The sequence below is a fragment of the Hevea brasiliensis genome, chromosome 3 (assembly GCF_030052815.1).
Source record: "Hevea brasiliensis isolate MT/VB/25A 57/8 chromosome 3, ASM3005281v1, whole genome shotgun sequence".
Taxonomy (NCBI): Eukaryota; Viridiplantae; Streptophyta; class Magnoliopsida; order Malpighiales; family Euphorbiaceae; genus Hevea; species Hevea brasiliensis.
The window spans coordinates 110,843,903-110,869,807 of NC_079495.1; the positions used below are offsets into that span (position 1 = coordinate 110,843,903).

Here is a 25,905-nt window from a genome sequence, read left to right on the forward strand (position 1 = left end):
CATATCTGTCTATTAACAGACATATCTACTTGCTAATAAACACATCTGTTCGTAATTTTATTTACGAAAATTACAATATGATAATTATTTTATTTCACACATATACTTGTCAAGTGCCATAATAGAATAATATATATTGAATTATATATATATAATTCTATACATATTTCACTCTTGTCATTCCTTCACTTTCTTATATTTTAACAATATAGGAATTCTTTCTCTCTATACTATCTAACATATAAGCTACTTATAACAATCCCCCACTTAGCTTGTATTGTTAGATCGCATTGTTTCATGCATAATGAAAAGTATCTTTCGATTTAAACTTTTCCTTAGTGTAAGTATTTCAAAGTTCTAAAGAAATCATGGTGGCCTTAGCTTAAACCTAGATTCCTATTAAATAGAACCGGAAATACTACACACACGAATTAATTAGTTCGACTTAAAAAGTTTACCAAAATTTTAGCACGAATATGGCTTTGTGCTACCTCCTGTTTTCATGAACATTTACAAAAGTTATTCTCACTTTTGTTGAAGCGGCACCACTTCCTATGTTCATATAGGTGAAGTTTCATTTGTAATAATTTTAAACTTCATTAAGAGTATAAATACTCATCCTCATTCTATTAACTTAGTACACTAAGTACTTAATTGTAACATTTACTAATGACTTGTTGTTACCCTTTAAACTTTATTTAGTAATAATATTATAAAGTAGGGTTCCCATCATTAGTAAATTTAATGGAATATTCTAAATCTTAATCAGCACATGTACTTATAATCATAACTCTCGAGAGCCCTTTTATTAAAGGATTTGCTAGATTATTATAGGATTTAACATAAACATAGTAATAACACCATTAGAGACTAATTGTCTTATATTATTATGCCTTAAGCTTATATGTATATACTTTCAATTGTATATTTTATTATAAGCTTTAACCATCGTGATTTGACTATCACAATATAAGAAATAGATAGCACAGGTTGTGGCCACAACTTAATATCCGATGACAAGTTTCTCAGCCATTCTACTTCTTTACCAACATTCGCCAAAGTTATAAATTCGGTATCTACCGTAGAACGAGTTATACAAGTTTGTTTCTTTGATGCCCAAGAAACAAAACCTCCACCTAAAGTGGACACCCAACCAAATGTTGACTTATTATCCTTAGTACTACTTATCCAATTAGCATTTGTATAACCCTAAGATCTCCACCATATTTCTTTCACTAGTCAACCATATAATCACATGTTTATAACATGAACTACATAAATAATTCACAGTCTAGATATATACCTTATTCGCATAAATAAATTACTCCATAACTTATTTAAAATGAGAGTATCCAACAATAAAGAACCAAGCTAAACTTGCACACACACACAAATGTACACTTATTTGTCTTTTTGTCACTTCTTATAAATGACTTGTAAGGCTCTTATACTTACTCAAAATGTATCAACCTTTTGGCTAATAAATTTATCTCTTCGTACATGTAACTATTAAGAACAATTGCATCTTTTTATTTAGTTACATCTTTTGGCCAAGGGACATAAATTTTTGCATGGATACAACTCTTTATATGGTTTTAGCACAATTGAAAATTTATCGCAGAATAATCTATAGCTTATAATTTCTTTTTTTTTTTAAATATCCAAAAAATCCTTGAAATTTCTTTACAACATTCCACACTAGAATTATTAGTATATCTTGATAACTTACATACTGTAAAAGCAATATGAGAAGTAGTGCAATGCATAGCATACATTAAGCTACCAATAGCACTAACACACTCAATTTGAGCAATTATTCTACCAAAATTTTTAGTCAAATTGTAATAAATATTATATGGAGTATTTACTTCCCTTAATATAATGAAATTGACAAAGAGTAAAACCCCCACTATGTTACAGCTAGGTAGTTTAGGCAAATCCCTCAAGAATAATAATCAAAATATAAATCTAGACAGCAATTTTAAAATTATCCCAAGAATAAATTAAAGAATAATAATGTTGAATGTAGGTTAAAATGAAGAGAAGAGACAAAAAAGAAAAGTTAATAGATTTTTATTCCAAATTGCTATTTATTTATAAAGTGTTTGCATCTCTTCAAACATATACAATAATTCAGTTTGTATCTATTAGAATAATTACATCTGTTCACTTACGCTTTTTAGAATAAATACAATCGTTCACTTTGTATCTCTTAGAACAATTACATCTGTTCACTTATACCTTTTACAACAGATACAACCCGTTCACTTTATATCTCTTAGAACAATTACATCTGTTCACTTATGCCTCTCAGAATAGATACAACCATTCAATTTGTATATCTTAGAACAATTATATTTGTTCACTTATACCTTTTACAATAGATACAACCGTTCATTTTGTATTTCTTAGAACAATTATATTTGTTCATTTACACCTTTTAAAACAGATATAACTATCGATAATAAATAGTTCATTTTGATGCCTTTTAATGAACAGACATAACTCTTTTCAAATGAGATAAATTTTTTTATCACTAATATTTTTAACAATATCCCCACCTAGTTAGTGATAGACACAATCAATATGAATTAGGATTTATGCATACAAAAGTGTTTTTCGACTCATGCACATAAATCTTATTACCTTTTTTAACACATTCACCATGAGCTTTAGCATCATAATATAACCTTATATTTCTTGTAATTATAAGCATATCATCAACATAAAACAAATTATCACATAAAAACTTTTAATGTGTAAGTATTTTTGAATCTATTTAAGAGAAAAGTCGTATGTGGCATACAGTAATTTCTTCCTATAATCATTCAAACTAGAAGTATGATGTGCTATTATTCATTCTAATTGCAATGATTTAGGAACTACCACTTTCAAATCCTCAAACTTTCAAACAAAGATATGCAACTTATGGACTTATCCACAACAGGCATATTATCAAGTATTTAGAATTCAAAATATTTCATAATGAGAATTTTATCCATACCTTTTTTTTCTATATTATATTCGAATTCTAACGAATTCCAGATTTCTTTTGGAGACTTGACAGAGGTAAACAAATCTTATAGCCTATCTGATGAGTTATTGAGAATATAACCTCTGCATGGCAATTCATCTTCTTTTCTTGATCTGCTTTCACCTTCTTAGTTAATATAATTTGTTCCTTAAAATGATCAAGTTTCACGAACTCTTGATTCATCACGGAAACAGCCTTAGACTCTATTACGATTAATACCTTAAAATTGTTGAGGCAGTGGGTGTAGAATAGGTTTTGAGGCGTGATGAATCACTATTTTTAAGGTATTAATTGCTCCTCACTAGATTGCTGCAAGGTTATGGCAATATACCTCCAGGATACAACAAAACCTGAAATCTGCAGACAACAACTCCTGAAGATTTCCCTTAAGAACTCTTTATACGAACCAAATTTAGATAGACTAGAAGAAAAGAATAAGAAGTAGAAGTAGTATATATCTGGATTGAAAAACTCATCCATATTTATAAAGAATGAAAAGTCATGGCACATTTTCTAGATAGACACATCTGTTTATCTCTAATAGATACAACTGTTTGTGTAATAGACATATCTGTTTATTAAAAGATACCTATACAAACAGTTAGGTTTGTATAGAATTGACATGTCTGTCTATTAACAGACACATCTACTTGTTAATAAACACATCTATTCGTAATTTTATTTACGAAAATTACAATATGATAATTATTTTATTTCACATATATACTTATCAAGTGCCATAATATAATAATATATATTGAATTATATATATATATATATATATATATATATATATATATATATATATATAATTCTATACATATTTCCCTCTTACCATTCATTCACTTTCATAATATAGAAATTCTTTCTTTCTATATTATCTAATATACAAATTATTTATAATAAAAATGACTGCTGAAGAGGGACCTTCATTATATCTCTGGTTATAATCAGTCTATCAGCCAGCCTAAGGGAAGAATCCAACTGGGTTCTATGATTTGATTTCCCCCTCGTCCTGTTTTCTTTTTTGACAGTGTCCAACTCCCCTCATTTTCAAATTGAAGAATTTGCACTCCTCACTCAATCCTCTCAGTGTCTAGCTTGATTTGAAATAAGGTAATTATATTGAATCACTAACTCTTTTTAATATTAAGTTAAGTTTGATCTATTTTTTTTATTTTTTTAACTCTTAATTAAATAAAATGCAAAATGGTAATTGACCAAGAGATTTAATATTTTTCTTTATGAAAAACGTCTTATCTCTACCCAACTTCTACACTACAAAACTCGTTTACATGCTACTGAATTGCTGCCCACAGAACACTTAGATTTTTTTTTGGGTAAATTTAGTTCAGAAAGCAACCCCTTCTCATCATATATAATATTAATACTTTCGAAGGACTTAATAATTAAAATTATAAAATTATAAATTGAATATTAATTATAAAGCGCACAAAAATTAATTAATATCAGTGTCAAAATATAGGACTTGTTTAATATTGTTGGACTTGTTTAATATTATTATTAAAGTTGCTGATAAGAAAATAATTTTTTTAAATATAAAATATTAAAAATTAATTTAAAATTAAATTTAATAAATTTTAATTATTAAAATAATAAAATAATATTTAATCGTGCACCTTAGTTTTGGTAGGTGGCCGTGCTTAGAAAAACAAAAAGCCAATCACATCCATGATCCTGCTTTTTTTTTTTTTTTCCTTTTTCTCTTTATTTTTTTATTCTTTTCCGTGATTGTGTAGGAATCATCAACTCATGCTTTTTGTGATTGACGTGTTACAAAAATTCTTTTGAAAAAGTATAATTTCAAATATAAATAAAAAATAAAATTATTTTAAACTTATTTTAATTCAAATATATTAAATTTAATAGTAATTTCTCTGTTTATTTGAAAAAAAAAAAAGGAAAAGACATTGTGGTCATATGTAGGAATAGCGTTCAGCAGTTGTTTAGTCGTCATCTGCAAGTACTTACCTCAACCACGACCACAAGCATCCATAATGCGGTTGGGTGCAAATTTGTGGATGGTAAGTACCCAATGTCACACTTTTTTTTTTTACACTTTTCTAGAAGAGGCTAAAGATTAGTTTTATTTTTTTTAATTAATATATAAATTTATTTTTAATTATTCTTTTCATAAAACATATTGCATCAGAAATATTATAAATATATTTTTATTAATATTTTTATTATTAAATATATATATATATATATATTTTATATTTTTGTAAATTTGGATTTGATTCTATAAATATTTTACAAATATATTTGAACAACTAGGTATTATGTTGCAAAAAAAATTATATTATATTAAAATCTATTGTATATAGGGAAAGTATGTAAATTGTAAAAAAAATAAAATAAACACATAAAATATATAATTTACCCTTTCAATATAGAGGGACATGTCATTTTCTACTATCAACAATAAATTATCATTAATTATAAGTTTAAATTTATATTATACATTAATCCAATTACACTTAAGAAACCCTCATAAAAACTGCTTATAGTAAGTATATTAGTTAGTCCTCTCAATCTATATAATCTAATATATTTACTAATATAACTATTATACTATAAATGATGCCTTCAACTATATGGGTAAGAACCTTCTTACTAATGGATAATAATTTATTCATTTTGAATTCTACGTTCTTTCTCCACATTATGTTGAAGTCAGTTTCCCTCAATAGGATATCAATGAATAGAAGCCCCTCATCAATGGACAAAGTCAAATACTCAACGATTGACAAAGTCTCTATTTACAATAGGTGAAACTCTATATCATGAACTAAAATCCAATCTCTCCAATGGACGAAGCCACTTTTCATAGGCAATACCACTCATCATGGGCAAAATCGCTCTCTATAAGCAAAATCACTTCTTACAAGCGAAGATAAATACCATTTTCATTAATATTTTATTTATAGTATTAATTCTCACAATCTTAATCTGATTAAAAATTTCACTTAATTTATGAATAATATTAAAATAAGAGTTCACCTTATATAAGAAAAAATTTCTCCATTCAATTAAAGAATATTTTTTTAATTCAAATTAAAAAAAGAAATCTTTCCAAATATCATTAAGTTATAATTCTAATAAATTAGTTGCGATGGTAGTGGCATGCATCACAAGCTGAAACTATTGATGGATAACTGGACAGGAGAGTTAATGCCCTTGCTGTTGTTGTTGCTGCTTGGTAGATAGGCACTACGCATCGTTTGTTATCACGTGTGTGCACTTTCTAAACTCATTGATGAGATTGATGAAAAAAATTTGCTGCTGGAACGTGAAACTAAAATTTTAAGCTGATTTTCGAAGGTCGTCTCATTTGGATCATCCTTCTTCCTTTCCTGCAACAAATTATATGTATGCCTACCCTTTTCTTAAAAATTCTTAAATTTCTTCTTTCTGTTTTTTTTTTTTAAATTTTTTCCTTATTTGAGTTTGTAGGGAAAGTATTAAAAATAATTTTATTTTTAATAAATTTTTATATATAATGCCTTCTCTTCCTGGTATCATTTTTATGCTTGTGTTTCATGATTCATCCATGTAAGATAAACAAACATTCCGACATTAATTTAATATATTTATTATTAATATGTTTTTATAATATTTATTAGTATAATTCAATATCGATTAATAAAATAATTTTAAATTTTTTAAGTAAGGTTAAGTATTTAATCATTATAAATATAGAAAGTTCTTATTAAATCCCTTTATTTCATAATGAGTTTCTTCAATAAGAATAAGATTAAGTCTACTTCTATAAATTAGGAGATATCTGTAATCTATATTGATTGATAAAAATTCTATTAGAAATATAAACTTTGTTTGATATTATTACTATTATTGGGGATATTACTGAAGAAAATATTTTTTTAAATATATTAATTAGAAAATATTAATAATTAAATTATTTTTATATAAATTAAAAATAAATTATAGGTTGCATATAATATAAATGGTGTCACGGGAGTCCATCTTAGTCGTTGCGTATAAATAATAAATTCATTGAGACCCCACAGACTTCTTAATCGATGGATGGATACCCTTTTTTTAATTTCATTAGTGTCTTTTGATTAGGTTATTTGTTTGACTCAAGAAATTTCATAATTGTCAAAATAATTCAATTAAAATTGATTAATATTAGTTTTTAAACACGGATTAAGGATCAAAATTAAATTAAATGGTTTATTGATTGATTTTAGTTTTAGTTTGATTTTAATTTTATATCTATATTGATCCAGTATTGATGAAATTTAACTATCGTTTTTTTTTTTCAAATAATTTTGATTTTAACTAATAATTTCAATATGATTTCAGTTAAATTTAAATATGATTTAATTTATTTAAATATAATCAATTTTGATATATAATTTTAATTTTAATTCTGATGACTAGGCCAAACCACAGCCATTAGAGAGGATTAAGAATTGTTGGCAGTTCTAAACTCCATAAACAAGCTGAGGTTTCTTTTAATATCATTATCAGCTATAAATGCTGGCCAATTGACATGTCCCATATGGTGGTCATTGTATTTATCAAAATTTTAAGCTCAACGTAATTAGATGATGATAGCGATCAAGTGATAATAGAGATAATAATAATATAAGTGTTCAAGTGGTGTGGGGTTGGTAACAACATCAAATTGGGCATTGGGATATATCAAGAATTTAAGAGTTTGAGCTAAACAAATATTAGGAATGCTAAGGAAGGGGCGCTTGGCTCTCATTCCTCAAAACTGTGAATTTGATTAGAACCGATGATTAGGTTTAGCTATGTAATCAATTTGCTAGTTACAGAGACACAGGACCATGTAATAAATTTTGTGGCTAATCTACACTGTATAATACAAAAGCATGCAAAAAGATTAAAAAATAATAATAATTTAATACCTAAAATTAAATACACTCTCATTGTCATTGGCAAAAGGGAAATTATTTGATTATATAATTAAATAAACGATTAAGTATATAATATTTTAATTAACCAAAAGTGAGAAAAGGACATATTGACCATTAAAAGAAAATCCATTACGCTATGCCACTGATTAATAATTAATACTCATAAATTCCATATCAATTAAATAAATTTAGTATCTTATACTGAAAAAATCGATTATTAATGAGATTTAGTTGGATGAAATCTCAAATTCGAGTAATAGTAATAATTAATTGTAAAAAAGGAAAATAATTATATGAGAAATTACAAACATTATATTTGAAATGATTTCCCTTTACTTATAAACTTATATAAATGTAAATTTATTTCTTTAATTTTTTTTTGTCAAATGATAAAATTTGATTGATATTTAAGAAAATATAATAAATAAATATTAAATACAATTGAATTCAAAAATAGCAAAGGAAATGAGAAAAATATATGGAATTACAATAAATTCAACCAAAGCTTGGAAGTGGATATATTCTATGAATAACAAAGTGTGAATAGCTCTAATTGAGAATATACATTTCTATTATTGAACATACATAGGAGAGAGAGCACCATTAAATTTCAACTCGCATCTTCAATTTATAATGAGTTATGGCTTAGATTTATTGTCAGAAAGTAAGTTCTATATCTATTCTTTTAAGAAAAAAATTTAACTCGTAAAGAAGATACAATCTTTTTTTTTTTTAATTTAATATTAATAAAACTTTAAATTTAAAGTAAAATTATTAAATTACAAGATATTTTTTAATAATTTTTTTTTTTACTATTATAACAACTAATATATATAAAAGCATGGGAGGAAAAACTTTAGACCTCGATGACTTTTCTTTTTGAGGTGCTTAATGGCTTTATATACTTTTTTTTGTCATCAAATCATATATATTATCTGCCAAAGCAAAAGAATGAAATTTAAACATTAATTATCTTCTTTTGATTTCCTTTTAATGCAAAGTTGAAATCACACATAAGATCATTGTCTCCAAATATACAGGATAGCATGTCCTTTGATTAATTCCAAAAGGTGTTTTGGACCGATTCGCCATATAGGAATAGAGTAGGATCTCACTTTCACTCAGAAATTTTTTTTTTTAAGTATTTTTTATATCTATTTTATAATTTATAGAACATTAATTCTTTCAGAATTCATAATTATTCTTTTTAATAATGCCTTTTTAAAATTTAAATATTTTGTCAAATGAATTTATTTTCGTCATGTAAACATTTTAAAAAAATCCATATTTATATATAGAATTTTTTATTTTTAAAAATATTTATGTGGCAAAATAAATTTATTTAGTAAAATATTTGAATCTTAAAAAGAATTTTTAAAAATATGAGGTTTGATGGATAAGGTCTATTTTTACTTTTTTTTTTTTTTTTTTCTAGACTCTTTATATAGAGATGGATGTACTCTTTATAATAAATTTTTCTGAAGGAGTTAATTTATAAAATAATAGATATTATTTTTCACATTTTTCTATCTTTTAATGTATTATTTTTGTGATGCCATGATTCCCTTCCTGGCCCGTCTAATGGAAATTTTTGTCATCATTTCCTTATAACAACAGGACACATCGAAAAACCAATTATTCCCAAAAATCCTTAATTACATTCAACATTACTTCTTTGAAAGCAATCTTTTTTATGGGCAACACTTCTTCCACAGTCGGAAGATTTTTCAGGGGTGGGGTGGCTCGGGATGGCCATGGCCGACCTCGGATTACAGCCAAATCAGAAACTTCAGTTGGTGGGTCGATTTCAGTTGAAAATAGTTAATTTTGTTTTCCACTTTTGCGGATTATATTTGCAAAAAAAGAGAGCATCAAAGGAATTAGTTAACCACTATTTCAATTACTTATATAAGTCAATAATGAGAATTAGAATGTGATAGGGTAAGTAAAATTAATTATTTCGCAGCTTATGGCCCTTGCACAGGCTTTGATGTAAACACTTGCTAGAATTAGGTAGTTGAGTATGACTAACCTAATGCAAACAAATCTTTAATTACAGTGAATATCTCAGAATCCTTATATTGTAAAGTAATCTAAGTACTATACACATTGCTGGACGAGTAATTTCTAGTTTGAGAGCCTGAATATTTTATGGTTAATCAATTTAGGTGGTCTAGGCTTATGGTTACTCGTTACTCGGTACTATTTTGATGGCTGTGACATTAGCAATATATATAACATTAAAATAAATTATAATTATTCTTGATGAGTTTTCATATTTTGGAAGCTTGAATAATCTGTTCATTATGAACATTATCAAATTCATATTGTAACTGAACAATTATTTATCAATTAATCAGCTATTCGATTACGTAACCGATTCTTCACAATCTTCTTTGAAGAAAATGTCTTTTTTCACACTTGCAATTAAAGGCATACAAGTGGCGCCGATTACAACGGATAATTTGAATTGAAAATTGAGAATGACTAGAATTAAAATCATAGAGTTCTCTTCATTTTACTTTCAATTCGGTTTTAATTTTAATCAAATTTAATTTTTAAAATTTTTTATTTTATTAAAAGAAAATTTAAACTAAATCATTCATTCTGATCTGATTTAAAATTAATTTGAATAAAATCAGTTTTGATTGGTTTCCATCCTAATTAGACTTATTTCAATTTTGAATCAAATCATAGCCGAGTTTAGGGGTGACATTTGACAATTTTTTTTTTCTTTTATTGATGTTATTTTGATCAATTACATATACAGCGACACGTAGCATGCAAAAATATTACCAGCTAGTAGGAAGGTCCCACAAATGAATACAGTGGAATTAGATTTTCAAGGAAAAAAAGTTGGATTCAGTCAAAAGTATAAAGGAAAATGTAATGGAAAGTATGATTTTATGAAATTGAATTGGTTTAGAAAAGGAGAGGGGACCAATTATTATGGTTTCAACTTGAACCAAATGTGAAATGAAATCGATAATTCGCGGTCCTTAATAAGAAAGGGGCAAATAGCAAAAACACAAATCATCACAAGTCACGCTCAAAATGAATTCATCAATGGTTGCAGGTTACAGTTACAGGTCCATGTAATGACTATAACTTGTCTGTCTCCAAACTTTGTATATATCTCTTTCTATGATGTATATGTACGTTCAACGTAAATGCATGATAGCTTTAGAAATTTGGAATCAATAAAAGAAGGGCAAAATGGGTTGTGGGGACTCTGCTTTCTATTCTTCTTTACTGCTGCCACAAGAAAAAAGAAACAAAATGGACTCATGATAATTACTCTCTCTCTCTCTCTATATATATATTATATATATCTTCATCCCATTTCTCTTCAATTATTTTTCAGAATATATTTGCAAAAAGAAATTCCCCTGATCGTTATATATACTTTTTTCAACCTGCACATGTCATGTCTCTTTTAGAATATATCCCGCAAGTCTCTGCAACCAAACAAAGCATAGGAAATTGCTCAAAAGCTGAACATCGATATCTATATTTCATATATCATTACGTAAACGGCTACACCATTAGAGATCAGGATAGGATATCAATAAGTTTTGATTAAGTGGTACTAAAGTTTGTTAGATTTCGAATTTAAATTTCGATTGAAGCTAAATCAATTAATAAAACAGTGTTGTTGTAGCTTAATTAACAAAAATGACATGTCATTTACCAGACAAACTTGTTCGTATTGGTTTGTCATTTGCACAAACATCAGGCGTTTAATTCTTTGTTAGAGTCTATGCAACACCCCCTTCTCAATTCAATTCATAGAGACTTGAGAATTTTTATTGGCGAGACCACCAGAGGCCGGACAACAACCCAATTCATGTTACAGCTATTGGGCTAGACCTACACTAACACTATCCAAACCGGCCCATTTGTCAAAATTCGTTTATACACTACGACTTCTCCATCAACGGACTTGGGTTTTATGGGATTCTTTAAGATATTAAACAACTATAGGTCCATCCCTGTATGTTCTTCAGCCTATTGTTATTTAAGGTTTAAAAAAAAAAAAATACTCTTTATTGTTGTTCTGTTTTGCGCGGTGTGGGAAGTTGTACTCTTCTGCAAATTTAACCCCCACAATACCTAATGTTATAAATTGCTGGTTTTGCAGATCCAAACATAATAAAAAATTTACAAGCAGACAGGGGTGCAATAAAATGTGTCCTGGACTTACATCTTCAGGTGGTGCTTTGGATGTACAAGTGGAAGCAGATACTCCTGTGGTATGAATTGTATTCGTTTGTGCTTGGAATGTTTAAAGGCTGAGGAATTGTTTTCATATGTTAGGGAACTTTCACTTTTCCTTTTGATATGCTGTTAAGTAAATTTTGCTGTTCTTTCTCTCTTTTTCTTGACTATAATTGTTTATATCTATTTCTGAATTGTAATTTTGAATACTCTCAGGCTATAATGGCTGAAGGCAAGCAACATGCTCTTGCTATTGGATTTACAAAAATGTCAGCAACAGACATGCAAGTTATTTTCTAACTTACTGGATCATGGTATTTTAAATTAGGCAGGTTGCTGACCTTTTGGAAGGACTTAATAGTGAAAAGTTGTTTTTCCACTTGACCCCAGAAAAGTGATGAGAGTATACATGATCATGACATACTTGTGAAGCAAAGACCTAAAATATTTCAATAGGAGGTGACAATTGTCTTTCTAGTTATCCTGCATTGATATGATTTTGCTCGCCATAAGGACATTGTCCTATCAAACTTGTCTTGATCAATGGGCTAACTATATGGCTAAATGTTTCTGTAGAGGTGGAAAAATTGAATTCACAATCTTTCTAGTCACTCTGCATCATATATGCTATCACTTGTCATTCAGTCTTAAAGTACTCATAGTCTCATAAATTTCATGTCGTCACAAGGCAGAAGAAATGTCATTTGGCGTTAATGGCATTGTTCTTTGGCTTGCCTTGACATCTGATTAAATGTTTTTATGAAGTTGGCAAAAATGAATCACTGTAAGAGTGGTGTTTAGCAGAAATGCTTTTCTAATGCTACTTAAACCTTCACTATCTGATTGTTGAACTTGAGTTATCCTCTGTAAAATCAAACTATTGATCATGCTATGAACAATTGCAATACTGATGGTTGCTGTTGCACATTTGGCTTCACATGTGATGTGAACATTAGGAGTGCAAGCTTTGTTTTGAGCATTATGGTCTTTATATGTTGAGAGCAACATATTGATGTTCTTATTCCTGACATTGGCAAAATAAAACATCGGTAGTTCATTAATTTTTGTTTTATGTTCCTTCATGTTTTGATTGGCAAATGCAATAAATTATAATATTTCCTTTGTTTCTAATTAAAATTAGAATATTTCTTGGATTACAGAAAGGCAATCAACAAAGGAATTGGGTTGGACAATCGTCAAATCTTCTACTCCTGGTTTATCTATGAGCCTTAGAATGTTACCGCTTTTATGCTATTCAATTCAATATTCCTATCTTTGGCAATTGCCCACTAAGATAAGCATTCTTGCAGTGAACATTTTATCCTTCATACTTTAATTAGTGAAGTTAACAAGTTTCTGGAAATGAAATTGTAAATCATTCTAATTGATAGAAGGCCTAAAGATATGTTCTTATACACTAGCTACTAAGAAAGGCGGAAAAGAAAACTTACTGCTATATTACATCTTGAGACGCAAGCTACGTGTGCTAAATAATTCTAACAAACTATACTTTTAGAATAAAGTAATTCCAACTCAGTAATTTCTTGCTCAACTCTAGCTCTCAGCTTCATTGCTTCATAACTGCTTTGCTTCCTGTGATAGAAGTTGAAATGACTTGACGATATTCAACAAGGGACAGCTTTAAAATCCCGTATTCTGTAGTACTAGTTGTGCTTGTAATGATGTGTTCCATATCTTCATGTCACACTTATTAGTTCTTTTTTTGATGTGGCTGCTTATTGTATAATTATTTTTTTTATTTAACATGATGCAACTGGTAATAATGGGAAGGAGTTTAACTTATTGCATCTTGCAGATGGAGTGTCTAGTTTGAGGACTTGCCAAGAGCAGCAGCAGTAACATCTAAAATACAAGACAAGAGTTTAACTTACTTGGCATCACTAGATGATGCAGAAAAAAAAAGGAATTGTGTAAATTTTTATCTGGTTCTTGTTATCTTCCTTTTTCCCCTGTAAACATTACAGATGTTGTTTTTACCTCAAAGATCAATCATTTTTTTGTTCTGGAAGGAGAGAAAGAAAAGAGAATTCATGTTTGTTCCATTAACTTATTATCTGATTGGCATACTTTAATGAAGATATTTAGTTTGATTTAACCTCATTTGAAATTGTGATTATAAGTATTTTGCACGATAGAGTCAGTCAGCTAAAGCAAAGAGGCAAATGCTCAAATTTTCGCAGCTGCAAATAGTTAAAAAGCTCATATGATTTTCATTCGAAAATATAAGGGTATTGCTTTTGATGGCTCTGGCTTGTTTGGCTAATAGAGTGAAATAGAACATAAATAAAATAATTATTCATGATGATTGAATAATTATTTTTTACTTATATAACAATTATTATACATTTTTAAAATTTAATAAAAAGGAATTTTTTTTAATGAGTGTTCTAACAGCACTGATTAAAGAGTAGTTAAACTAATTTAATTTATGGCAAAGAAAAAAATCATCCTTCAAAGTAGGGTTATGCAATTCATTGGTTTAGTTTAGAATCGAATCAAATTGAAATAGTTAAAAAATTAAATTAAAAAAATATTAATTAAACTAAATAAATGAATTAAATAAAAAAATTCTGTTTAATTTTAAGTTTAATTTAGGAGGTTGAGCTTATTTTGTTGGGCTTTATTAATATTTATATGTTTGTTCTTTGGGCCTTTACATTACTCTTCAAAAAAAGTTTCAAAATTAATAAAAATCGATCATAAATTTATTTTGGTTACTTTAATTTTTTTTAATTTTTTATAAAATAACCAAATTAAAATTGAAATTTTTAAAAATTATCTAAATCAACTAAAAAAATAAAGCTAAAAAAATTAAATTAAAAAAAATTATTAATCGAATTTTGTAATATCAATTTTTCACAGTGACATTAAGTCATTAATCCGTGAAGATTAATGGACCTGACCATAGACAATTCCACCTATAAAAGCTCCTCAAAACCCTAGCACTATTCTTTGTTTAGCTTCCCGAACTCCCTCGGCATCAGCGCAGTAGCGGCTCGCAGAGCTCTATCACTCTCGAGCGATAATGGTCTCTTGCTTCATCTTCTTCTTTCTAATGTGTTATATTTGTGCTCTTTCTCTCTCTTTTTTGTATTTGGACGTGAATTGTTGTTTTCATTTCTCAGGGGATCGATCTGAAAGCAGGAGGTAAGAGCAAGAAGACCAAGCGTACAGCCCCCAAATCCGATGATATCTACCTCAAGCTCCTCGTCAAGGTACAGATTTTGAGTCTCTCTATATATGTGAATTCTGAATACCCATTTTTATAAAAATCTTTTCTTTGATTGTTTGATTGATAATCAGCTATACCGGTTTCTGGTAAGGAGAACTGGTAGTAAGTTCAACGCGGTGATCTTGAAGAGGCTGTTCATGAGCAAGGTGAACAAGCCCCCCCTTTCTCTTTCTAGGCTCATCACCTTCATGAAAGGAAAGGTTAGTTCTTTTCTTTGTGTATCTATAATCTAACTCTGTGGATCTGTTTGTTGTTTAGATTTGAAGGTTATTTATTTGGTATATTTTGTTCTTATATTCAGGAGAATAAGATTGCAGTGGTTGTGGGAACAGTGACTGATGATATTAGGGTTTATGAGGTTCCAGCATTGAAGGTTACTGCTTTGAGGTTCACAGAGACTGCAAGAGCCAGGATTGAGAAAGCTGGGGGAGAGTGCCTGACATTTGACCAGCTTGCTTTGAGAGCTCCTTTGGGACAGAACACGGTATGTACAGATGTACTCCTTTTCTTTTTTTGGTTTTTTTATATGTTTTGGAAGCATCTGTATTCTTTCAAGTTATAGAATTAGTTTGGTTTGCTGGGTTTGATTTGGATCTTAGAATGCTATTTGAGTTTATTGATGCTTTTTGCATTGCCTTGGAACGCCAATATTTCAAAATTGGTGTCTCCCTGTGTTTTTAATATGAATGGGGGACTATCGAGCAGTGTTAGTCCTACAGACATGCCTGTAATGATTTGCAGTGACAATCGCAACACTTTATATGAATATCCAAGGAGAGTAATGTCTAGGTTCCTGTGTGCTACTGTACTGTTACTTTTGAACTGATTTCTCTTCTTTTTTTGTCATGATTGCATAACTTGCATGCAATGTCAAGTTGATCATATTGTATGGTATGTATGTGTTGGATTGTTAGTAATCTTTGCTTCCTGATCCAGAGAAGTTGTATAACAATACCTTCCATGTTTCTGCTTATGATTAATGATGAGTGATTCAGGTTGGAGAATTAATGCTCAAGTCCTGAAATTGTGTGACTTCATTGTTTTTGAGCATTCTATAATAAGTGGTTGATAGCAAAATTCTTCTTTAAGCAATTGTTTTCTGGAAAAAAATTCATATCTTGCTGGTATCTACATATGACAATGAACTTGTTGAATGATATTTCTCTCTGCTTATATTTACCCTTGATTGTCTTCCTTTGCCGTGAATAATTATATCATCTTACGTGCAGCATTAAACTTGTGTATTTGGGCTGGATGAATTTTTATTCACTATCATGAGTTTCTTCTTATTGTGTTATAGCTTATTGTTTTTATTGTTTATATAGGTTCTCCTAAGAGGTCCAAAGAATGCTCGTGAAGCTGTGAAACACTTTGGCCCAGCTCCTGGTGTGCCACACAGCCATACCAAACCATATGTGCGATCAAAGGGAAGAAAATTTGAGAGAGCTAGAGGAAGGAGGAATAGTAGGGGATTTAGGGTTTGATTTGTTTTTAGTTCCAAATTGTGAGGCAGTTGTTTTATTTCTGAATATTATGTCCCAAATTTTGTTTTACTCTAGGTTCCTCTGGAACTTGTTTATGTTATTTCCCCTTTGCATTATCAATATCAATTACCAGCTTGTATTGTTTTACGCATGGCAATCATACTTCTCTCACACCTGGTTATTCTTGATTTCTGAGATCTTAATAATACTATACTAAAGTTTTTAAAGTATGATGATAGACTGTTAATTGTTCTGGAATAGAGGGATCGGATCTGCTTGAAATTTGTTATTTGTTTAACACCTGGAATCAAGAGGGATTTATACTTCTGCTAAGTTACGAGATTTGTTTGTACTTTGGCATTAGGAAACGGTTTTGGCTTATTGAGCAAATTCATAACTGTAGACGGAAAAGATAAAATCTCTGAAGTAGGTGCCCGTCTTTGCTATTAGTCTATTTCTTTATGTCTTGTAGAAGAAAATGTAGTTGTATGCTAACTGAGAAATGGTGAAAGTGATGATCTGAGCCAAATTTCTCCTGCCAATATGGTAAAACATACATCGTGTAGAATTCTTATGGTGCTCGGAAAGACAATGTCTCATTGCCGAATAAAACATGGGCAACAGCAGCATAGTAGGAAAAATAGAGAAAGGAATTAATATCTTGAAACATGGTAGGAAATAGAGAATGTGAGGTGATCAGTATTTCCTAATGAAGTCATAAATAAGAGTGTTGATCTCCTCTGCTCTTTCCTCGTTGATGAAGTGACCAACTCCTTCCATCACAACAATATCCTTTAATAAAGGTGCGCAATGCCTGAAACCACTGCTGTGTACATATTCCTTTATCCCTGGGGTGGTATACACCATGTCCAAATCCCCAACAACAAATTTTATGGATACTTTCACCTCTACATCAGTCCATGAGGCTGTGAGCTCCCAGTTCCTGCAATAATAACCAGATAATATATAATTGTAAAAGCAAGGTTCATGGGAACATGATTTTTCGTAGTTAACAGGATTTCATGTAGAACATACAAGTCCATAGCTCTGTAGCAGTTTAACCCTCCAGTGAAGCCTTTCTGATTAAATTTGGACACATAATAAGCAAGGTCTTCTTCTTTAAGCCAAGAGGGTAAAGTTGATGGATTCTCTGGACAGATTTCAAATGAATTTTCTTTAGGCATGCAAGGGGCACCTGGTTTGCGAATTGTCCAGATTTTCTTCAGGACTTCTGCAGTACCTGCACGTGCTATTTCAGCTTCAATTTCCCCTGGTTCCTGCCAAACTAATTGTTAAAGAATTTTCTTAAGTACATAAAAGAAAAAGTTAATTCTTGATTAAGTACTAAAGGGGAGAAGAAAAAAATAAAGAACCTGAAATCTGCAAATGTAATAGTCATCTCCATAGAGAAGTCGCAAGCCCTGCCCTCTACAGGTTTCATCTTTGGATTTCTTGGCTTGTAAGGAACACTAAGGCAAACAAATGCCTTCACTCTATCAGGCCTAAACAAGCACAAGTACCACCCAACAATGGCACCCCAATCATGAGCCACAAGAAACACTTGCTCTACTCCAAATTGATCAATAAGAGCTATAAGGTCACCAACAATGTGGAGGCAGGTATAGCTACTGCTTGAAGCTGGAGCATCACTATCACCATAGCCTCTAAGGTCTGGGGCAACAGCATGGTATCCAAGCGAGCTTAAAGCAAGAATCTGATGGCGCCAGGTGTACCAGAGCTGTGGGAATCCATATAGAAATAGTATCACTGGCCCTTCCCCTTTCTCAGCAATATGCATGTTGATACCATTCACACTCACCATTCTGTGCATTATCCCTTCCATTTCTTTCCTTCTTAGTTTAAACCAGTGTTTCTCTAGCTTCTTAAGCTCTGTGTGTGCTATAGGATGCTTAAATCGACCAAAATTGTGGTGACCCGTGAATAGTAGTATTAAATGACAGTAAATGAGAAATTGAATGTAATCAATGCACTTTCACTTTTTGGAAATTGAGGGTTAGCTTTCCAATATAGACAGTTGGCCATTGCAAGTGAGACACCATGGAATATAAATGCAAATTGCAGATGTAACATGGGGGACCTTTTTCCTTTTTCAAACAACTCAGCTAAAGTTTGTTGGTTTTATAGATCAATCTTAATGATGAAATAATTTGTGTGTTTTTTGCTAGTTAGGAAGGTTGTTTGCGCTAGAAATTAGTAGATCACAAGGTGAAAATGCTGCAACAACTCACTTAAATTTGAGTTGGTTTAAGCTTTAAACCCATCTAAGTGATTTTTCAATTACAAATCTTAGAAGTTGATTAGAGAAGTGGACAATAAGTTCCAATTAAATCTCCAGTAAGTATATAATTACAATATTTTCTTGATTTTCTTCGGAGCATATAGTAAATGAAAGGATATCGTACATGGGAATTAGGAAAGTCTTCTTTCTTATGTATAAATGAGAGTTCAAGCTATAAGAAATATTTATTTAAGGAGAGAGAATTTATATTGCTCTTATCTGAAATGTCATGTTCTCCACCTAACTAGGACGAAGAACAGACTTGCATTAGGAGGTTTTGGGGTGATAAAGATCAATCTATAGTTAATGTTTCTTGGCCATAATTGCATTTAAACAATGCATTGCAGTTGAATTGTTAGGCTAAAAGTCAGGAATTGTCTTCCATTGGATGGTGAAGCTCTTCTCTCGTAGATGAGAGGCTAACCATATAAATCCCCTTTTTTAACTACCAATATCCAAAAATAGAAAAATATCCTTTATAACACCAAAACCTCAGACCACAACCCATCTTAAACTTGTATCCAAATCATTAACATCAACAGGAAAAAAAAAAAAGTCCGCTAAATATTATGTCTTTCTCAATCTTATTCTTCTTCCTTCTTGTTCTTGCAATCCCCACTCACCAAACCTCAGATTTGGTAACCAAAACTTGTGATCAAACCTTGTACAAAGACCTATGCAATTCTGCTCTAGCATCAGCCCCAGAAAGTGAGGTAACTGATGTGCAAAGCCTGGCCAAGTTTGCACTAAAGATGACATCATTAAATGCAGTTGAAATACACAAGCGAATTTCCTTATTGTTCAACACAAGTTCAGATGAATTCATTAAGCAATGCCTCACAGATTGCTCTGAGATCTACACAGATGCAACTGATCAGCTTGAGGATTCCATGGTAGCCTTGGATTTTAAATCTTACAATGATGTTAATACGTGGGTTACTGCTGCAATGACCGACGCACAATCATGCGAGGATGGATTCAACGAAAAATCAGGGATTGTATCTCCTCTTTCTGATATAAACAAGAAGTTTACCCAGCTTTGCAGTATTTCTTTAGCAATAACAAATCTCTTGGACAAAAACTAGCCTCTTTCTCTACGTATATGTATGCACCTTACCCTCTTATGACACTCAATGAGGATGGCATGAAATTAAAGAAATGAGAAATTAAACTTCTTTCCTTCTTATTTGTCTGAATGAATCCTTAAATGTGTAGAGGAAATAAAGTGAAATTAAAGAGGAGAAATAAAAAAATAAAATAAATTTTTTTTTGTTGTTTGGATATCTTACTAATACGAGAGAAAAATATAATTTCTCTTCTAATAAAATTATTTAATTGACGTGATTCATGAATTTTTTATTATATAATTTTAAGCATCTATAAATAATTTTAATATAAATAATATTCAATTTTCCTATTTTTCTTTCATTTTAAAAGTAAAGAAATATTTTGAGTTAACAAATAAAAATTTAAAAATATAATTTTTTTTTTATTTCTCTCATTTATTTTATTTATTTATTATTAAATAAAAAAATTAAAAAATTACTTTCTTTTCCTTTACCTTTTCCACATTCAATAAAAAAAAAAATTACATTTTATTTCTTTTATTCTCTTCATTTCTCTCCATCCAAACAGAGGATTAGTTTAGACGAAAGAATTTGAATATTTTTCACCTCTTTGACAGGATCTAAAGCAAGTTCTTGCAGCATCTTATTTTCTGGCAGGCTAACACAATAAGTTGACAATCATCATTCATCATCCTTAATTTCTCTTTCTTCCCTGAATATGTACTTTTCTATAAATTGGGTAAATTTCATCTTCTTTTTTTTTTTTTTTTTTAAATCTTCGCAGATTGCACAATTTCCTGTTTATCATTGAGGTCACTACCCAAATGATATTAATTGAGAAGATCTTTTCATATATATACATTATTTTCCATAGAAATCGTCACCACTGCTCCAAGATTTCAAATTGAAATCTTAATCAGAAACAAATGGATAAAAAAAAAAGATTTTTGGTATAAATTAATTATCCCTGAAGAAATAGTTTAAATGCTTAAATGCCCAATAATCTGCGTTTATTTTGTTAACACATTAAGACAATAGTACCCCAAAATTAAAAACAAAAACATATGATGCAGAAACATAAACAAGTGTGATCCAGTAACATTGGAGCACATCTCCACGAAGACAAAAAAAAGGAGAAGGCTCAAGCAGAAAGGATATTGCTATACGCACAGATAAAATCCTGGAAACTGCAATCTTTGCTCCCAAGAAGAACTATGTGCGACATTTAAATAAATCTATCCTTCAAACACTAACCCAAAATCTCAGATGCCAGTCGCCGCTCAAAGAGGGATTACTTCGTGTATATACCCTAGCTTAAATGGACCTCTATTGAACAGCCAGTTATATAGAGAAATTAGGGTTACCCAAATGACGACACTGCCCTTGTTCCCTTTGGATAGAAAAATAAAACGACGAGTCGTCTTCCGAAAGCTACTAACGATCTGGCGTTGTGGAGTATTCTTATTCCATCACAGCCACTAGCCCTCCACCAACTCTCCAAGACCCAAAAAAAAAAATCATCCAAGTATATTCAGCAGTCTCTTTTTCAAATAAAAAAGAAAGACTAATTTATTTTACCATTTTAAAGATTTTATAATTAAAATATATCAAATTTTAATTAAAATTCAAAAGTCACACTACAAATCTGAACATCTCAGAGTTGGCTTGCAATTGAAAAGATCTCTTTATTCATCTTTACACAACTCATGGGGGATGGTGGAAGTTCAGAAAGATGCGGGCTGCTGCTTACTCATTCTAATTCTAGGGCAGACAATGGTATTTGCTGCATATTAGATCAATAAAAGCCATTAGCTACTAATCATCATGAGTTGTCAAGCCTAGATGGTTCATCAGAATTTCATATAAAAAGCCTATCATCTGTGCTTGCTGAGGCTATCACAACTTAAATAATCTAGAAAAGTTAAAGTAATTCATCAAAGAAAGTAATGTTTACATAAGCATCAACTTGATTGTAACACCCCAAAATTTTAAATTTTATGAGCATTATTGGTATTTTTGGTATTTTAATTTTATTTAAATTTTAGAAAATTTTTTTGAGATTTTTCGGATTTTAAAAATCGGGTTCGATTTTTTAAAAATATAAACTTTGATGAATTTTAAAAATTAATTTAAAGACCACGTGGCAAAACTAAAAATATATTTGGAGTCTACGTATTTTTCTGAGTTTTATGAAATTTTTTCGGAATTTTTGGACCTCGTTTTCGGTCCCGAGGCAGAGTAAAAATTTAAAATTTTGTATTCTGAATCGAACCGGCCGAATCGAACCAGACCGGATCGGACCGGTCGAATCGGACCGGTCTTCTTCTTCTCTTTTTCTTCCCCGCGCGCGTCGTTCCCTCTCCCTTTTCTCTCTCTTTTCTCTCTCCCCCCCGCCACCACCACCTCTGCCACCCCACCGATCGGCCGCCACCTGCCACCCCAGCCACTGGCCGCCTGAACGGCCGGAAACCGCGCGCGAATCCCCTCCCTCGCGCGCGCGGCGTTTCAGCTTCTCCGGCCAAAATCCGGCCGATCCGGCCACCAATTGGACTGGGTCTTGTGTCTAAAATCATCTACTCGGCGAGAGCTTTCCATAGACACCAAGAACGCCGAAATCCATCAAGCGGTTTGTCCGATTTTTGCTCGGGAAGATTTTAGCCCATTTCGACTTTTGGGCTAGATTTCTCGAAAACCGTGAATCCCACGAGAAAATCGAGGGTACCAGCACGCTCCACTCGTCGAGAGCTTCGCGGCGACATAAATTTCAAATTTTTCCGACACCATTTTTCGGTGGGTCCCACGGAACTTCGCAGTGTTTTTCCGAGCCTTTAATGAGTTTAGAAAATTCTGAAAAATTTATGTACTAACCCCCGTGTTATGGGCTTCGTGTAGGTATCCTCGATTCGCGGAAATTCGAGCTTGACCAGGTGCGAAATTCCTAGCATGCACTGCACTGGAAAAGTCTCCGAATTGGACCGAGGTTTTGGCTAGCCCCCCATTGTCAGACGTCATGAGCGCGTCCCCGAAGTCGGAATCGGCAAAGGTAAACCCGAACCTTGCTTTTTCGTAATTTTCTAGTGCTTAAATAGGATTAAAAATCCATAAAATATATGTGGTAGCTTAGAAAATTATGATTCTTTTTGCAATAGCTTAGTGATGTTGCTAAGGACCGCGGGGCAAAGTTTTAGAATTTTTAGAACTTATTTGGGCAGTTTTTGCAAAAATGGTCAATTATAAGGACTAAATTGAAATTTTACATATTGTAACGGATGATTGATTTGATGGGCCCAGGAGGGGCTGTGTGATGTGGTTGAGTTGTGGACATATGGATTGTGGATATAGAAGTGTGTTTTGAGCCCTTTTGCAGGTTGGGTAGGTCCTAGGTATAGGGGAGACTCTGTCGGATTTTCGGCACGACTTAGGACGTATTGGTCTTTTTCTTTATTTGTATTGAGTCAGATTTATTAAATGATTGTAATAAAATTGTCAGGTGAGCCGGGACAGCCTTCTTCCTCCGCCCAGCCGCCACAGTGATTGTCATCAAGTCTGTGAGTAAAATATTAATTTTAATTATAATTTCAATATTATTATATGTTCAGCATGCCCATAAATCACTTATATGCATATAATTATGTAGTTAAACTCTAGGCACGATTTATGTTGCATTGATAACTGTTAAAGTGCCATGAATGTTGTTGTGGTAATTTGGAGCAGTGTGCGTGCGTTGGCGTGCGTGTGATGTGGTGTGGACTATGGATAGGACGGGTAGTCACGGCTTGAGTTCTTCGCTGGGACCCGATCCTTCGAGGGGTAGTCATGGCTTGAGTTCTTCGCTGGGACCCTCGATTTGGTTATTAAGTGGAAGTCCGAGCTGAGTTCTTCACCGCACTGTGTTGGATTTAAGAGAGTCAGATAGGGGATCAGCTCCCATATATTATGATTGATGCTACAGGGTGCGTGAGTGCTCCAAATTACCTTTTTGATGCTATGATGTGAATTTATTGCTGATGTTGCATTAGTTTTAGATAGTTATAGAGATTATGGTTAAAATTGATATTTTACTCTCTGAGTCGAACGCTTACTCCTGTTCAAAATTTTTTCAGGCCACAGGAGGATATTTTTTTTAGGTTAACCTGCTTTCTCCCTCGCAGGTCGATTACTAATGTTTGTATAAACTTGTTAAATCTTAGAATTTCCGCATGTGTTAGAAATGTTTATTTGATTTGGGTCTGTAAACTAAATTATTATTTTGGGACCTGTAAACTTAATATGCTATGCATGTTTGATGGATTGGATGAGGGAGCTGAGCTCCCATTTATTATTATGTTGATGAGTATGTGGAGGGTGAGCTGAGCTCCCCAATTGACTATATATTGCGTTTACAGGTCGGGTGAGTCGAAAACTCCCCGTTGGTAAGTCCATTTTATGGCCGGACTCTGTCCGTTTGTTTTCTTGAAATTGGGCCCAAATGGGCCTTAGAGTTGGGTTAATGAACAGTTAGGCTTACTACGGACCTCGGGGGCTTTAGGCTGGCCCAGGTCCCAGTGCCGGTCAGGCCCATAGGTTGGGTCGTGACAAATGTGGTATCAGAGCTTAGGCTCCAGATTCTTAGGGAATGTTTGTCTAAAGTGTTGGGAAGAGTCTACTAGGAGTCACATGCGGAAAAATAGGGTCCACATTCGTCTTGCATTGTCGTCTTTGCTTCTAGTCTCTGCTCCATATATTGTGTATAAATATGAGTCTATAGAGCTGTGTAATGTGCAGTTTTGAATTTTGTGGGCTAATGCTGCTGAATTTCAAGAAAATGCGTAGAAGGTGAGAGCCGCCATCGCACTGAACTGCATGTGCCTGACGAGGTGTCAGCACAGGATGAGGCGCCTGCCCCGAGGAGGCGGGGTAGGAGGCCTAGAGTTGGTCAAGTAGAAGAGCAGCTGCCAACAGTTCAGGATCAGTCTTTCATGGCACAGGGTCCTATGGACCCCATGGCAGCTACTCTAGCTGGGTTGCAGAGGACCATCGATATGATGGCGCGGTATATGGTCCACCCTCCACAGCAGCAGCAGTCCACCGCACAAAGAGAAGAATCTTACAAACAGATTATAAATTTCAAGAAGTTGGTGCCTGGTACTTATGATGTATCAGACGATGCATATCGGTTTTTGGATTCCTGCAGACAGGCAGGAACAGAATTACAGTTGACTGATAGAAGACTGATAGAGTGTATGCAGCATGTCATGGGGCCTATGCCTAGACAATGGATGAATGACTACGTGTTACCCCGGATGGAGGGTTTGACATGGGCTCAGTTTGTGGAACTTTTTATCAATCGGTTTGTGCCAGAAAGCTTCAGAGATCAGAAGCAGTGGGCCTCTGAGGCCTTAAGACAGAATGGCAGGTCTGTAGATGAATATGCTACAGAATTTTTGGAATTGAGCAGATATGCCCCTGCAGCAGTAGCTACAGAAACTATGAAGGTGAAGAGATTCCTAAGGGGGCTTGACAGGAGGTATGCAAACCTGGCCATGATGTCTGATCAGTCTTTTGACGTGGTAGTTGATCGAGCCAGACAGATAGAGATTAGCTATGCTGTGGATGACAGCGGAAGAGCAAAGAAAAACA

General features: G+C 32.0%; 3 protein-coding genes across 3 annotated transcripts; 2 read left to right on the top strand and 1 right to left on the bottom strand.

The window, feature by feature from the left end:
* Positions 1 to 15,080: 15,080 nt before the first annotated feature.
* Positions 15,081 to 17,067, top strand: LOC110639334 (60S ribosomal protein L18-2). The gene is made up of 5 exons (XM_021790234.2): positions 15,081 to 15,232; positions 15,330 to 15,419; positions 15,508 to 15,636; positions 15,738 to 15,920; positions 16,762 to 17,067. Exons 1-5 carry the CDS (start codon positions 15,230 to 15,232, stop codon positions 16,918 to 16,920), a joined length of 564 nt encoding a protein of 187 aa, XP_021645926.2. The 5' UTR covers positions 15,081 to 15,229; the 3' UTR covers positions 16,921 to 17,067.
* Positions 17,068 to 17,426: 359 nt separating this feature from the next.
* LOC110639318 (uncharacterized) lies at positions 17,427 to 19,302 on the bottom strand. The gene is given in 4 exon segments (XM_021790206.2): positions 17,427 to 17,863; positions 17,956 to 18,197; positions 18,294 to 18,344; positions 18,347 to 19,302. Coding segments are annotated over 4 exon segments (957 nt in total). The 5' UTR covers positions 18,764 to 19,302; the 3' UTR covers positions 17,427 to 17,616.
* A 348-nt stretch (positions 19,303 to 19,650) lies between these two features.
* Positions 19,651 to 20,331, top strand: LOC110639335 (putative invertase inhibitor). Its single transcript, XM_021790235.2, has one exon. The coding sequence runs from the start codon at positions 19,789 to 19,791 to the stop codon at positions 20,302 to 20,304; it is 516 nt and encodes a 171-aa protein (XP_021645927.1). The 5' UTR covers positions 19,651 to 19,788; the 3' UTR covers positions 20,305 to 20,331.
* Positions 20,332 to 25,905: the final 5,574 nt, after the last annotated feature.

What these genes read in the sequence shown, in the direction of transcription:
- LOC110639334 (XM_021790234.2), top strand. An exon ending in TCACCTTCATGAAAGGAAAG is followed by an intron (nt 15,637 to 15,737) that starts GTTAGTTCTTTT and finishes TCTTATATTCAG; the next exon opens with GAGAATAAGATTGCAGTGGT. An exon ending in CTCCTTTGGGACAGAACACG is followed by an intron (nt 15,921 to 16,761) that starts GTATGTACAGAT and finishes TTGTTTATATAG; the next exon opens with GTTCTCCTAAGAGGTCCAAA.
- LOC110639335 (XM_021790235.2), top strand. Translation starts at nt 19,789, where the DNA reads ATGTCTTTCTCAATCTTATTCTTCTTCCTTCTTGTTCTTGCAATCCCC.